Below are 14,446 nucleotides of genomic sequence, written 5' to 3'. Positions count from 1 at the left end.
CCTCTCCGCCAGGTTCTACTGGCAAGCACAGCACAGGCAGCCCTCCCCAAATGCTGGCCCTGGGGCCAGCCCCAGACACTCTGTGACCAGGGCAAGCGGCACCAGGGTGGTGGCAGCGTGTGCTGGCCCTGCTGGTGTCCCCCTGCCCCCGCACCCCCCTTCCCTGGGGTGATACAATGGCCGGGAGAAGCCCCCTCAGGCTGCCCAGGCTGCAGGGAGGGGGAATAATGGGGTGGTGACCCCAGGGCAGCAGAGCTGTGCTGGGAATGGAGGCTGGGATGGGTCTGGGAACACGGATGCAGATGGAGATGTGGTCACGGATGTAGACGTGGATGGAGACGGGGACAGGGACAGGGATGGAAACAGAGATGCAGATGGGATCACGGATGTGGATGCAGATGGAGATGGGGAATGAATGGGATGGAGATGGGAAACAGGGATGCAGATGGGAACGGGATAACGGATGTGGATGCAGATGGAGGCAGGGACGGGGGTAGGGACGGGGATGCAGCGGCGCCGCGGCGGCTGCCGGCCGGAGCTGCAGCCGGTGTCCGCCGGGGCGGTGCCGGCGGCGGCCCCGCTCCCCCCGCTGCGGTCTCGGTTCCCATGGTGACACTTCCTGTGGGAGCCGAAAGCGGTAGTGTGGCAGTGCCGGGAGCGCCGGGCCGGGCCGGGCCGGGAGAGCCGGGGATGCTGCGGGGCTGCGGGCCGCGCCCCTAGCGCGCCGGGCCGGGCCGAGCCGGGGATGCAGGGCAAGGGGAAACTGCTCGTGGTCCACAACGGCCGCATGGTGAGTGTCCCCATCCCCGGAGCGCCGCTCCCGTCCCCCGGGGCTGCCCCGCCCCGCCCGGCGTGCGGCTCGGTACCGGGCGATGTGCGGGATTGCGGAGCGGAGCGGGCGGGTGTGGAGTGGATAACGGGCAGACACAGGGATGGATGGATGGAGTCGGGAAACAGGGAGGGCGTGGGGCTTCTGGGCAGCATGGGTGTCCAAACAGGCGGAGTTGTAGCGGGTTTGTAGGGCAGGCAGTGTCTGGGGCTGGCTAACAGGGAGGCTCGCTGGGGAGTGAGCAGCAGGGGTTCGTGAGGCTGGGACAGCGGGGCGGGTGGGGATGCGTGGCACTGGGTGATGGACGATGGGATGGGATGGGATGGGATGGGATGGGATGGGATGGGATGGGATGGGATGGGATGGGATGGGATGGGATGGGATGGGATGGGATGGGATGGGATGCGATGGGATGCGATGGGATGCGATGGGGTCACAGGATCGGCTGTGCTGGTGGCTGTGGGGCTGGCATGGCTGGGCTGTGTGGGAGTGGGCAGCAGGCATGCATGGGGAGGAGCAAGGAGCTGGCAAAAGATAGAGGGATGTGGGACTAGGGTAGGAGACACGGCAGAGGAATGTGCGGTGGGGTAGCAGGGAAAGGCAGGGGTGGGATGGAGGCAGTCAGGGGTGTTTGGGGCTGGCAGGCTGGGGGGCACGGCCAGCTGGGTCGAGGGCATCACTGGAATGTGGGCACCACTTCAGTGTGGCACCAAGCAGGTGGTGAGAGACAGCACCGTGCAGAGTGCGTGGCTACAGAGGCTCTGCCCGTCTCCCTGCTTGCTGTGGGTGCTTTGGTACTCCATCCCCGGGCTGGAATCTGGGGTGGCCCAGCGGGTGCTGCAGGACACCCTGTCCTGCTGTGCCTTGGGCTGGCTGGCAGCACCTGGTCCCTGCTTTTGGGCATCTGCCCTCCGGTAGCTCCAGGCTCCAAGGAAGGAGGGAACAAGCAATTTGCCTGCTTGGGGCTGTGGTTCTCCTTCCTTCCCTCCCCTCCTCCCCTCCTCTTCCTGTGCCGTGGAGGCTGCTTCTCTCCTCCCTGCTTGCTTGGGGTGGCAGGGTTACATCTGATAGCATCTGCCCTTTCCCAATTGCTGGGCTGGCCCTAGGCCATGTAGAGGTAGGAGAAAGTCTGTACCCCCTTTTTAACTTTACTCACTGCTCCTGTGTCCTGCCTGTGGCACAGGGCAGGTAACACCAGAGCAGTGTTTGCTGACAGTGTCTCTTGCTCTGGGCTCAGACTGGGCCTGCCCTGGTGCTGCTGCCACTCCACCAGGCCAGCAGATGCCATGTAGCTCCTCTCACCTCTCTTCTTTCCACTCCCACAGGGCCCGGCCGTGTCGGATGGAGGTAAGGCTGCTCTTTGCCCTGGGACTGGAGGCCAGCATCATCTTCAGGGGAGGGGGAAGCCCACAGGCAGCCGGTGCCAGGGGCAGGGAGCCAGCAGACAGCGAGGTCCTGCGTCAGCACAGGCTGTGCCATGCAGGGATGGCAGAGCCCCCACAGTGCAGGGCTGAGCCCTCTGCCCAGGACTGGCCATGTCCCCCCATCCCTCCCTCCTGGCCCATGGTGCCTGTCCCTTATTTTGGCTGCCCAGCTGCCACTTTGGGGTGCTCTGGGCTGTGTGGCTTCCTGGGGCAAGGAGAACCTGGGTACTAGCCAGCCCCAGATTCTCTGAGGGAGTCTGTCTGTCAGTCTGACTGTGCACTGGATATCTCAGATGGTTTATTTCACTCAGCCCCAGTGATTTAGACCACGAAGATAAGTACAGGAAGCCTGGCAAAGGAGCAGCCTGACACACCTCTATTCCTGCCAGCTTTGCCAGGAGAGCACTGCTTCCATACCCTTACTTTCTCTTGCAAATGACCCCCTGCTTCTAGCTGCACACCAGTCAAACCAGTTCCAAAGCTGGGGTTGCCCCTGGGAACTTCCATCTCTCTGAATACATGGTCACCCTGGGTTTTCCCGAAGTGGGGTTTCCTCAGCATTAAGAGCTGGAAATGACATGTTCTGTTCCCTCCACGTGCTGGGTTTGTCCCTCATCATGGCCAGAGGAACAGAGAAAATGGATTCAGGCACCTCTGCCCAACTTCCAAGCTTCCCCCCACTCTGTGTGCCCTCTGTGTCCCCTTCCACTCTGCTTTCCCTGCTGGCTGGGTGCCTTCCCCACAGCTTTCTTACCACCCGGGGTGGGCACAACTGCCAGCACTGGCAGGGAGAGCTCTCATGCCAGGAATTTCCAGCTGTGGCATCCTGGTGCTCAGTCCTCCAAGGATGCCACCATGATGCTCCTCACCCACCACTCACCAGGTCCCACCCAGATGGGGCAGATGGAGGGGCTGCTGGTGCAGGGGGGTGACACTGGGGGACAGGGAGACAGCCACAACTGACCCTTTTTCTCTCTCAGAGTTAAATGCCTCCCGGGCCCGTGGCAGCAACCACAGTGTGAACAGCCTGCCGGGCCCAGCAGCCACGTGTGGATCCACACATGGCTCTGTGGTCAGCTGGGCTGAATCCTTCGAGACGCTGCTGCAGGACCGTGTGGCTGTCACCTACTTCACTGTGAGTGTCACAGCCCAGAGCTCAGCCCCCGCTCCTGTGCACTGCTGGACACCGACTGTCCCACAGCCACAGTGCCACCAGACCAGCAGATCTCTCTGCCCTACAGGAGTTCCTCAAGAAGGAGTTCAGTGCTGAAAACGTCTACTTTTGGCAGGCATGTGAGCGCTTCCAGCAGATCCCAGCCAGTGACACTGAGCAGGTACCAACTCCGTGCAGCTTTGGTCAGACAGCTGCTGGGAGGGATGTGGGCAGAGCTGTCCAGCCTGTGTCCAGGTGTCCTGGCCAACCCCTTTCCTGGGGGCTGAGCAGGCTGGGGGCTCTTGCAGAAGGAAAAATGAGATGGATGTGATGTGTGGCTGAAAAGCCACAGCTGGGACTGCCTGCCCCACAGAGCAGGATGTGCTTCCCCAGCCCGGGTCTGCCAGAGGGTGGGGAGTGTTTCTGGGGGGACAAACAAAACCAAAGGCTGAGCTGGCCCAGGTACTGAGCTGGTCCTGGAGCAGGTTGGTTCTTCAGGGCTCAGGTGTCTCTGTGGGGTGAGCAGGGGGTTCCCCTGGTTATAGAGGAGGGGGTTGTTGGTCTCAGCCTGGCCTCCTGTCCCCTCAGCTGGCCCAGGAGGCACGGCGGATCTACGATGAGTTCCTCTCCAGCCACTCGGTCAGTCCTGTGAACATTGACAAGCAGGCCTGGATTGGGGAGGACATGCTGGCCACCCCCTCCCCAGACATGTTTCGCATCCAGCAGCTCCAGGTATGGGCATCCCTGAGATGGGGGGCTGTGGAACCACCCCACATGTCACCCAGCGTCACTGCTGTCACTGTGGGGCTGTGCCATGGGGCAGTGGCTGGAGCCTGTAGGTTTGCTGGGGTTTTGAGCACACACATCCTCCCTTTCCAGATCTTCAACCTGATGAAGTTTGACAGCTACACACGTTTTGTGAAATCCCCACTGTACCAGGCCTGCCTGCGGGCAGAGAGCCAGGGGCAGCCCCTGCCCGACCTGCGGCCCCACTCCCGCAGCAGCAGCCCCCCTCCTGACCTCAGCAAGGTGAGTGAGGGGGAAAGGGGAATGGGGACATGTCCCCATGGTGCTGGGTCCCTTCCCTGCTGCTCAATCCCAGGCTGGGGACAGACAAGCAGTCAGGGGACCAGGGAAAGGGAAGGGGAGACCTCAGGTGTTGCCATGTTGAGATGCTGTTCAATTCACCCCAGAAGTCGAAGCTGAAGCTGGGCAAGTCCCTGCCACTGGGCGTGGAGACAGCAGGCAGTGGTGCCAGTCTCAGCCCTCACCGCTCCTTCAGGAAGGGAGAGCGGCGGGAGCCGTCCTGGGCAGGTGGGTGCTGTGCTGAGCAGGACAGAGGGGCCACGCCACCCTGAGGGGTGTTCACGTCCCCACCACCGTCCCTCTGTCTGTCCTAGACGGGGGAGAAAGCAGCAGGAGTGCCATGCTGTGGAGGGAGTCCCAGGGCTCACTCAACTCCTCAGCCAGCCTGGACCTGGGCTTCTTGTCCTCGGCCAGCACAACCACCAGCCCCTGCACAGAGGTGAGTGGGCACCACACCAGTCCCATGGCACCCCTGTGCTCCTGGCTGGGTTCATCCTACCACATCCCTCCCTCAGGGCCAACAGAAGAGCCTGGGGGGCAGCGAGGCAGAGCTGCCAGCCAAGCCTGTGAAGTACTGCTGTGTGTACCTGCCCGATGGCACAGCCTCGCTGGCCTCGGTGCGGCCCGGCCACTCCATCCGCGACATGCTGGCAGGGTTGTGTGAGAAACGTGGCTTCAGCCTCCCTGACATCAAGGTCTACCTGGTGGGGAATGAGCAGGTAGGACAGGCAGAGGGGAGCAGAGGTTCTGCCAGTTCTGTGCTGGGACCACGTGCCACTCTGCTGGCTCTCTCCTGATGGTTTGTCTCTTGCAGAAAGCGTTGGTGCTGGACCAGGAGTGCTCCGTGTTGGCAGACCAGGAGGTGAAGCTGGAGAACAGAATAAGCTTTGAGTGAGTGGAAGCTTTGGTGCTGATGCTATTGGCCATCCATAGTGCCTCAAAAACCCAGTCCCCCAGGCAGTCCCGAGTGCCCTGGCTCTGCTCCTGCCTGCAACAACCTCTTGTCCCCCTCTGCAGCCTGGAAATCTCCTCCCTCAGCAAGACCATCCGTATCACAGCCAAGTCAACCAAGCGCATCCGGGAAGCGCTGCAGCCCGTGCTGGGGAAGTACGGCGTGAGCGTGGAGCAGGCGCTGCTGAGGAGGGTGAGGCACGGCCAGCCCCTGTGGTCTGGGGGGAGCCCTGGGTTTGGGGCTCAGGCCAGGGGCTGCTGCTTCTGAGTAGATGGTGGGGAGCAGCAGTGTGTGCTGGGGGCAGCCTGTGGGCTCGTAGAATTTTGGGATGGGATGTGACACCCCACTGTGTGCTGGGAGGGACCGGTGGGTGTTGGCCAAGCAGGTCCTCAGCCTGGCTGCCTTTCCCATGCCACAGCAAGTGTGACACTGGCTGCTGTTCCTGTTGCAGCAAGGTGAGCCAACCACCCTGGACTTGGAGAAGCTGGTCAGCACAGTGTCTGCTCAGAAACTTGTCTTGGAAACACCAGCAGGTAAAATGTTCTCCCTCCCAAACCATGTCCCCTCAAGTCACATCACCCTGAAGAGCACTCACAGAGCCAGGCTGTTTTCTGCTGGCCTTGGCTTGGCTCCCTGGGACAGGGTCAGTCCTGTCACTGGCTGGGCCAGGACCAGGATGGTGGGATGGGGCACTGACCGTCACTTCTCTTGCAGACGTGCGAGTGATGGGGAGCGCTGAGGCTGCGGCTGCCCCGTCTCTGCTCCGGAGTGAGGTGAGCATAAAACCCCTCCAGCCCTGCTCAGAGATACCCTCACAGCTGCTGTCTGGGTCCACAGGGAAGCTGGGCCCTGCTGTGGCCCCAGCACTTGCCACGGGCTGGGCAGTGGGTGCCAGGGCAGGAGCCAGGCTGTGGGAGGGTGATGGGGACACAGCCCAGGGGAGTGCTGCCTCCTTGCCCCATGGCTGAGATCTGAGCTGCTCATTGCAGGAGGGAAGCCCAACAGGAGCAGAGCCTGACACACGGTGGGGGGGGCCCTCCTCCTTCTCCAGGCCACGGTGTTCAGCTGCCATGAACCTCAACCGCCGCACGTATGACCTGGAAGGTGAGACTTGGTGTGTTTGAATCCTGAGGGGTTGGGGCAAAACACCGACCGAGGGAGGCACAGCCCCTGGTGTGCTGGGGATGGATGCAGGGTCCCATCAAGCTGCGAGTGGGCTGTGGGGTCTTGGGGTCTGCTGTGGAGCAGGGAGAAGGTGCAGGTGCTGTGCCTGGGACATGTCTGGGGTCATATCAGGTGGAGAGGGCAGCTGAGGTGCTAGGACAAAGCCCCAGTGCCTGGCTCAGGTGCATGATCTGCATTTCCCCAGGGCTGGTGGAGCTGCTGAACCGTGCCCAGAGCTGCCGGGCCAACGACCAGCGTGGGCTGCTCTCTAAGGAGGACCTGGTCCTGCCTGACTTCCTCCAGCTGCCCGTGCAGGACAACAGTGCCTGTGAGGGGTCGGATCAGCCCACTGCCCCTCAGGCTGGCTCCAAGGAAAGCAGCTGCCCTCAGGAAGAGCCTGCTCTAGCTCAGCCTTCGTTGGACCACAAGCTCTGATGAGTCCTGCTGCACGTCCACACCCGGCATGTGGCACCCCTAAGCCATGCTGGGGTTCAACAGGGGCACGACAGCCCCTGCCCTGCACCACTGACACTGCCTGGGCTGCAGATTCATCCACGTCCTGTCCCAAACTATCGTGTCGTGTCGCTGTGAGTGGCTGAGCAGCTGCCATGCCCCTCTGTGGGGCCACATCCCGGTGCACATCAAGGGAGTACTGTACATAGTTTGAACCCTCGTTGCAAAGCATTTTGCAACATCCCGTGCATGCCTGGCACTGTCCTGCCCAGTGCCTCTGCCTGCAGCAGAGCTGCCTGCCCAGCACATCCTGCCTGTGTCAGGCTGACACAGCCCCACTCACTGTTTGGGTGGGGAAAGCTCCCTTCCAGCTGATGGGTGTGCAGGATAGACAGGGTGGGTGGGGAGGAAAGGCAGGCTCCAGTCCTGAACTCCGGTGCTGTGGGCAGGCAGGGTCAGGAGAACATGTGCCCAGAGCTCAGAGCCAGATCCAGTCTCTGGCCCCGTGGGAACAGGGCTGCCCTGTTGTTGATTTGCAAGTCCACCCTTCCTGGGGAGGGTAGCAGGGCCTGCCAGGCTGTGCCCCGGGCAGGTTTTTACGTCTGCATTGCGTGAGCGTGGCCTGATCCTGCCACAGCAGCAGTGCTTGGAGCAGGGCACATGGTTCCTGCCCTGGGCAGACAGAGGCAGAGCCAGCAGATGGTGCCAAAAAAGCCTTCCTCCTCCCTGCCGGAGATCCTGCGTGGGCGGCTGCTGAGGGACACGCAGGAGCAAATCCCCAAGTGCCCCCTGTCCCAGCCCCACTGGGGCTGCGGGTGCTCAACCTTCCGGGACAGCTCTGCTTGGTGCCAGAAGAATGCAGCACCCCTGGGTGCTGAGCACCTCAGCCTGGTTTGCAGGTCCCCAGCATGTGCCCAGCCTGTCATTCCTGCCAGTGGCTGTGCTGGGTGTAGCCTTGAGCCTCAATCTGCCAGTCCTGGCTGTGTGCTGCTGGTCCCCATGCCCAGCAGCCTGGTGTCCCAGAGGTCCCAGACAGAATCTGCAATGGAGACATTCCCCCAACAGCAGCCAGGAGATCCCTCCACAGTCCATACGTGCCAGAGCCCTTCCTGGCTGTGCCTTGGGTAACCACTCCATCATCACTGCCTGCCCAGAGGCAGAGGGGTGACCCAGGGCCCCCAGGCTTGCCCAGAGATGGGGGCATGGCCACCCAGCCCTTTGCTGCCACAGCCAACTGCAGCCTTGTGGCCTTAGTCAGAGCCCCCTGTATCTCTGTGATGCTGCTCAGTTCTCTCTGTGGTGTGGAACCAGGGGAAATAAAGAGCATTGCCTGGATGTGCCTTTCTTTCCTTCCTCTGTCATCAAGGCTGGATGTCCCCTCAGCAGCAATGTCCCCTCAAGCCCCTCTCCCCCATGGAGCCTTCCTAGGCCATGGCAGAGCTGGGGCCAGCCCTCAGCTCCAGTGCCACCTTGACTGGCAGCAAGGGGCAGTGCCAGGAGCTTGTTTACCCAGCACTGCTGATGGAGCTGGGGAAGCTGCAGGGCCGGCATGGCCAAGGACTTCAGCCCCGACCCTGTCAATGAGTGACAGCCAGAGCTGCCAGGGCCTCACTGGGTTAATGATTGTGGGGGCAGCTGGCCAAGAGCCCCTGGGCACGGGGCAAGTGCGGACACCAGCCTCCTGCACACTGGCTGCACCCCCTGGACAGAAGGGTCCCCAGGGAGGTAGGACATGTCCCCTGCTGTGGCACCTCCTGGGCATTCAGCTCCACCAGTCTGTGACTCAGTGGAGGTGGCTCAGTGATGCTCCAACAGTGGCACAGGTGTCCCCAGGCTGTGCCCTGGAGTACCCAAGGGATCTTCCCTTGTTCTGCCCCTACGTTTGCACCTGGCTCATCATGATGATGGGTTCTGGCAGTGCCTAATCCTGGGGAAATGGGGGTGTGCACACTCCCACAGGCACAGGGCTGGAGGAGCCTTTGGCCACTGTCTGTTCCCTGGACAGCTGTGGACACAAGCTTGCTGGGTGTCCTGTGGGTGGTTGGAAACTTGGCTGGAGGTGTGTGAGCACCAGGTAATGATAAACAGGGCTGAGGAGCTGGTGACAGCAGCGTTGGCCTCACTCCTCTCCTGCTCACTCATGGCAGATGCTGGGGAGATGTGGTGCCAGGGAGATGCAGGTTCTGCCCCACACAGCCCTCTCAGCACTGCTGGCTGCCCCACGCTGAGCCACTGGCACGGGCAGAGCCGGGCTGCGTGCCACCATCACCACCAGTGGCAGGACACGGGGACCACTGGTGTTGGCATCACCCATCTCCAATGCCCTGGGAGTGAGAACATCGTGCCCTGAGCAGAGCTGGGTCCCACATGGCTGATCTGCGATGGCACTGAGAGTGCTGGATGTGTGCATGGCCTCACCTCTGGTTTGTGATGCCCCAGCAGCACCAGCAACAAGCCCTCCTCCTCCTCCTCTTCATCTTGTGCACTGGATGAACTGTCTGGGCACCAAATGATGGAGAGCTGAGGCTCCTCCAGCATCACCTCTGGGTCACTGGGGCTCAGCAGTGCCCTGGTTTTGCTCATTCCAGCACGGCTGCTGCTCACCCAGAGCCCGGGCAGGCGGGAGTGCCAGGGCGCGGTACCCCGGGGGCACCTGCCCCATCCCGCCCCGGGGCCGCAGCTGACGCGGGATGTGGTGGGGGTTACCCATTAACTGCAGGAATTTCTGGGGAGGAGGTGAGCAGCGAGCGGAGGCGAGGGGCAACACGGGGCTCCTTAGACTTTGCTCTTGGCCTGTGTATAAAGGGCCGTGGTGCCCCACGGGCCACTTCACTGGAGGGACGCGTGGATGTGGCATGTGGAAGTGGCACTGCCCTGAGTGCCCGGCCAGCCCCAGGTGAGCTGGGCCCAGGAGGAGTCCCCTTCCTGCCTGCCCTGCCTGCCCTGCCTGTCCTTTGGGAGCTCGCTGGGGTGGCACAGCAGCAGCTTGGTGGCCCAGGGGACCAACAGATGATGGGATGGTGCTCCTCAGTGGTGCCAGCGCTGCAGGGATTTGGGGGGACGTGGCAGTGGGTGCAGCACAGCTGTGGTGACACGCGGCCACCTCTGCTCAGCCCCAGCAGGAGCGATGCTGCCCTACCGGACGGAGAGCCCGGTCCTGCCCGGCCGCTGCCCGGTGCGGGGAGGAAGGGTTGTGCACGGGCCACAGTTCGCCTACTGCCCCAGCCCCCAAGGTAGGTGCCCCCAGCCCTCCTCCTCCTCCTCCTCTTCCTCGCCTGGCTCAGCTCTGCTCCTGGACAGACCCTGGCCCAGGCAGCGCTGGGCTCTCCTCTGCAGGGACGTCCCTGCAAGGACAGGGTTGTAACCTGGGTGCCCTCTCTCCCCAGCTCTGCACCGGCTGCCAGGTGCCCACACCTGCCCCTTCACCGTCAGCGCTGTGCCTTGCCCTGACCATGGCTTCTCCTGCCCCGGCTCCCCAGGGCGGCTGCCCGAGGGCCGGGAGCGCTACGAGCTGGACGCGCTGTCCTGGCAGGGGCACCGACTGGGCTTGGATGAGCTGCAGAGGCCAGGTGAGACCCCGTGGGTGGTGGGGGTCTCACAGCACCTGGGCTGGGGAACACCCCAGAGATCTGACACAGGCACCTGGGGCACTTGGCGTGCCAGGACTGTGGGGTGCCAGGATGGGAGGGGAGTGCTGGTGGAGAGACCCTCAGCGTCCTGGGGTGATGTGGGAAGAGCTGAGGGACAATGGGGCAGCTGGCACAAGGCTGCCAGGGTGGGAGGAGATAGGTGGCATAGCTGGGGACATGAGCCCTGTGCTGCCAGGAGCCATGAGAGTGGCATAAGGCTGTAGGAGCCTGGGGAGCCAGGGCCATGCAGGAGTTTAACACTTTCTCTTGTCTTGCACAGAGCTCGGGTGCTGGGCCAGGGTCCAGTCCTTCTGTGTCTCCCTTCTAAAGGTGCCCCTGATGTTTGGATTCCTGTACCTCTTCGTGTGCTCTCTGGACGTGCTCAGCTCTGCCTTCCAGCTGGCTGGAGGTAGTTGGGTGGCAGGGATGCCTGGGAAACTGGTGACACTGGCAGTGCCAGCAGCCTGCACTCACATTCTCTTGCAGGCAAGGTGGCGGGGGACATCTTCAAGGACAACGCCATCCTTTCCAATCCAGTGGCTGGGCTGGTGGTGGGCATCCTGGTGACCGTGCTGGTGCAGAGCTCCTCCACCTCCACCTCCATCATCGTCAGCATGGTCTCCTCAGGGTGTGAGTGTGTCCATGAGGCTCCTGGGGACCTGAGGCTGAGGGAGAGGATAGCTGGATAGGGTCACCCCGAGCCAGTACATGCAAGGCTAACAGGTGTCTCTGTCCCCAGTGCTGGAGGTGCGCTCTGCCATCCCCATCATCATGGGCTCCAACATCGGCACCTCGGTCACCAACACCATCGTGGCCCTCATGCAGGCTGGTGACCGCAGTGAGTTCAAACGGTGAGAGCTGGATGGCTCAGAGGACACTTCTGGGGCTGGGGGCTGCTCCTCAGGACCACCTCATGCCAACGTGCTCCTTCATCCTGCACAGGGCCTTTGCTGGTGCCACAGTGCACGACTGCTTCAACTGGCTGTCAGTGCTGGTGCTGCTGCCACTGGAGGTGGTCAGTGGGTACCTGCACCACGTCACCCACCTGGTTGTGGCCACCTTCAACATCCGCAGCGGGAAAGATGCTCCTGACCTGCTGAAGATCATCACAGAGCCCTTCACCAAGCTCATTATCCAGGTATTCCTCAGCTTTTATGTTTGCCAGGGTGGTATGCCCCAAGCTGGTGGTGATGTCCCCAGAATTGGTGTCCCTTTGATGGCAATTGTATCCAAGTGTCCCCAGGCTGGCAGTGGTGCCCCTATGCCAGTGAAGATGTCCCCAGCCTGTGGGCACTGTTAGCCCCCAGGTGCCCTCTCCAACATGTGTGTTGTTGCAGCTGGACAAGTCTGTGATCACGGGCATTGCAACAGGGGACGAGAGCCTGCGCAACCGGAGCCTCATCCGCGTCTGGTGTGGCCCTGCATCCCCACAGGTGAGGGGCCCATGGCCCTGCTGGGCCCACCAAACAATCCCAGAGAGGATGGGTGGTGGGCAAGGGCTGGTTGAGGACACTGTGGAGCCAGCTGCAGCCCACTTTCTCCCTGCAGATGGCCACTGTGGGGCTTGGGCCACCCCCAAACTGCACATCCCCCAGCCACTGCAGCACTAAGGGCATCGAGGTCCTCCACAATGTCACCAGGCAGAAGTGTGAGTGGGTGTGGAGGGCTTGGGCAGGGCTGGGGACAGGGCATGGGGCTGGGGAGGTGCAAATGGGGTTGGGGGTCGTACATGTGATGGAGATGTGCTGGAGTCCTGGTGTGGGGAAGGGCTGGGAGATGTTGCTCTGGGGTCCAGGTGTGGGGCTGTCTGTGGGGGCAAGTGTGTGAGCAAGGCCGGGCCAGCCCCAGCCCCTTGCCCAGCCGTGCTGTGGGGCAGGTGAGCACCTCTTCACCGACACACCACTGCCTGACCTGGCCGTGGGGCTGGTGCTGCTGGCCGGGTCCCTTGTCGTGCTCTGCACCTGCCTCATCCTCCTGGTCAAACTCCTCAACTCCCTGCTCAAGGGGCAGGTGGCCAAAGCCATCCAGAAGGTCATCAACACTGGTGAGTAGGATGGGGACCACATGGCCACCCACGCCCATCTCCACCTGCCATCCTCAGACCTGTCCCAGGCTGCCTCTGACACCCAACCCTGATGTGTCCATGCCCATGTCCCTGTTTGTGTCCATGCCCGTGGCCGTGCTGTGGCAGACCTCCCACACCCGCTCAGCTGGCTCACCGGCTACTTCGCCATGGTGGTGGGTGCTGGGATGACCTTCGTGGTGCAGAGCAGCTCTGTCTTCACCTCAGCCATCACACCCCTAATTGGTGAGTCCCACCATTCCTCATCCCCTGACATGTGCCATCCCCTGGCCTGTGGGTGCTAAAGCACTCGGAGGGACAAAAGGAGCTGTGCCTCCTTGGGAAAGCATGGGGATGGCACTGCCAGGAGGGATGGGATGGACAGGGCGCTTCTCCCACAGGCCTGGGGGTGATCAGCATTGAGCGTGCCTACCCACTGACCCTGGGCTCAAACATTGGCACCACCACCACTGCCATCCTAGCTGCCCTGGCCAGCCCAGGGGACAAGCTGGCCAGCTCCTTCCAGGTACAGTCAGCCTGGGGTCATGACTGGGCTGGATGGGGTTACCAGGCAGGGCAGGGGCTGGGGGAAACCCACATGCCCAAGCTGATGGGGATGCCATCCTTGCAGATTGCTCTGTGCCACTTCTTCTTCAACATCTCGGGCATCCTGCTGTGGTACCCACTGCCCTTCACCCGCCTGCCCATCCGCATGGCCAAGGCGCTGGGCGAGCGCACGGCCAAGTACCGCTGGTTTGCCGTGCTCTACCTCATCGTCTGCTTCCTCCTGCTGCCCTCCCTCATCTTCGGCATCTCCATGGCGGGCTGGCGGGCGCTGGTGGGGGTGGGCGCGCCCTTCCTCGGCCTCCTCTTCTTCGTGGGGCTGGTGAACGCGCTGCAGGCACACAGCCCTGGGCGCCTGCCCAAGTGGCTGCAGACCTGGGATTTCCTCCCTGCCTGGATGCACTCGCTGCAGCCCCTGGACCGCGTCATCACCCAGGCCACCCTGTGCTGCACTGACCGCTGCCGCAGCCCCGAGGGCTGGGAGGAGCACGAGGGGGCTCCCCGCGATAAGTCCAGGCTGGGGCTGGACAACCCAGCCCTCTCCTATCCCGAGGAGATGCCCAGCCCCACCATGCGGGTGGGCTCCCCTCGCCCGCTCCCGCACGGTGCCACACGGCTCTAGCTGGCAGTGCATGCTCGGGCTGCTGCTCCTGTGGCCGCTCGCCATCCCTGCTCAGCCGGTGTCTAATAAAGGGGGAGCGCCTATGCCCCTGTGTGTGCCTCTTTGGGTGCTCCCTCTGCAAGCCCTGCTGTCACAGGTACCCCACACCCACCGTGCCCCCCGTTTCCCACACACCACTATTGCTCAGCCCAGCTGGTGCTGGGGACTCACCAAACACTCGGCTGGTGCTGTGGGGAACATGGCGAGGATGCCACAGCTAAACCCCGACGTCTGTAGCCACCTCTACTGAGCTGTCACAGGCAGCATCTTCTTCTCCCTGCCTCGTCCCCAAAGGGCCAAGCTAGTAGGGTCCATGGTGCCACACGTGTGCCACAGCAGCATTTCAGTGAGTGAGGCACAGCACGGGGCAGCCAAGCAAGGCCCTGAGCTGCTGCGGTGCTGCTGGGCTGGGATCAGCAGGATGATGACTTGGCATGGCTGGATAGTGCCCTGCATCACCAGGCACGCT

General features: G+C 62.6%; 2 protein-coding genes across 3 annotated transcripts; both read left to right on the top strand.

Annotated features, from left to right (window-relative positions):
* Window positions 1–693: 693 nt before the first annotated feature.
* On the top strand, window positions 694–8,396 carry RGS14 (regulator of G protein signaling 14). Of its 2 annotated transcripts, none has more exons than XM_033073527.1 (15): window positions 694–790; window positions 2,155–2,176; window positions 3,234–3,388; window positions 3,495–3,587; window positions 3,995–4,138; window positions 4,286–4,435; window positions 4,600–4,720; window positions 4,807–4,931; window positions 5,008–5,211; window positions 5,307–5,383; window positions 5,510–5,636; window positions 5,896–5,977; window positions 6,159–6,217; window positions 6,434–6,548; window positions 6,814–8,396. In XM_033073527.1, exons 1-15 carry the CDS (start codon window positions 746–748, stop codon window positions 7,041–7,043), a joined length of 1,749 nt encoding a protein of 582 aa, XP_032929418.1. In that variant the 5' UTR covers window positions 694–745; the 3' UTR covers window positions 7,044–8,396. The 2 variants fall into 2 exon arrangements, with proteins under 2 accessions (XP_032929418.1, XP_032929419.1); XM_033073528.1 differs by having other exon boundaries at window positions 6,791–6,879.
* Window positions 8,397–9,931: 1,535 nt separating this feature from the next.
* Window positions 9,932–13,951, top strand: SLC34A1 (solute carrier family 34 member 1). Its single transcript, XM_033073266.1, has 13 exons — window positions 9,932–9,957; window positions 10,175–10,294; window positions 10,448–10,630; window positions 10,971–11,099; window positions 11,177–11,320; window positions 11,430–11,541; window positions 11,633–11,828; window positions 12,028–12,123; window positions 12,239–12,338; window positions 12,567–12,734; window positions 12,882–12,998; window positions 13,154–13,278; window positions 13,384–13,951. The coding sequence occupies exons 2-13, from the start codon at window positions 10,189–10,191 to the stop codon at window positions 13,936–13,938; spliced, it is 2,031 nt and encodes a 676-aa protein (XP_032929157.1). The 5' UTR covers window positions 9,932–9,957; window positions 10,175–10,188; the 3' UTR covers window positions 13,939–13,951.
* Window positions 13,952–14,446: the final 495 nt, after the last annotated feature.

The sequence above is a fragment of the Catharus ustulatus genome, chromosome 15 (assembly GCF_009819885.2).
Source record: "Catharus ustulatus isolate bCatUst1 chromosome 15, bCatUst1.pri.v2, whole genome shotgun sequence".
Lineage (NCBI taxonomy): Eukaryota > Metazoa > Chordata > Aves > Passeriformes > Turdidae > Catharus > Catharus ustulatus.
This window is presented reverse-complemented; position numbering and strand designations above follow the sequence as displayed.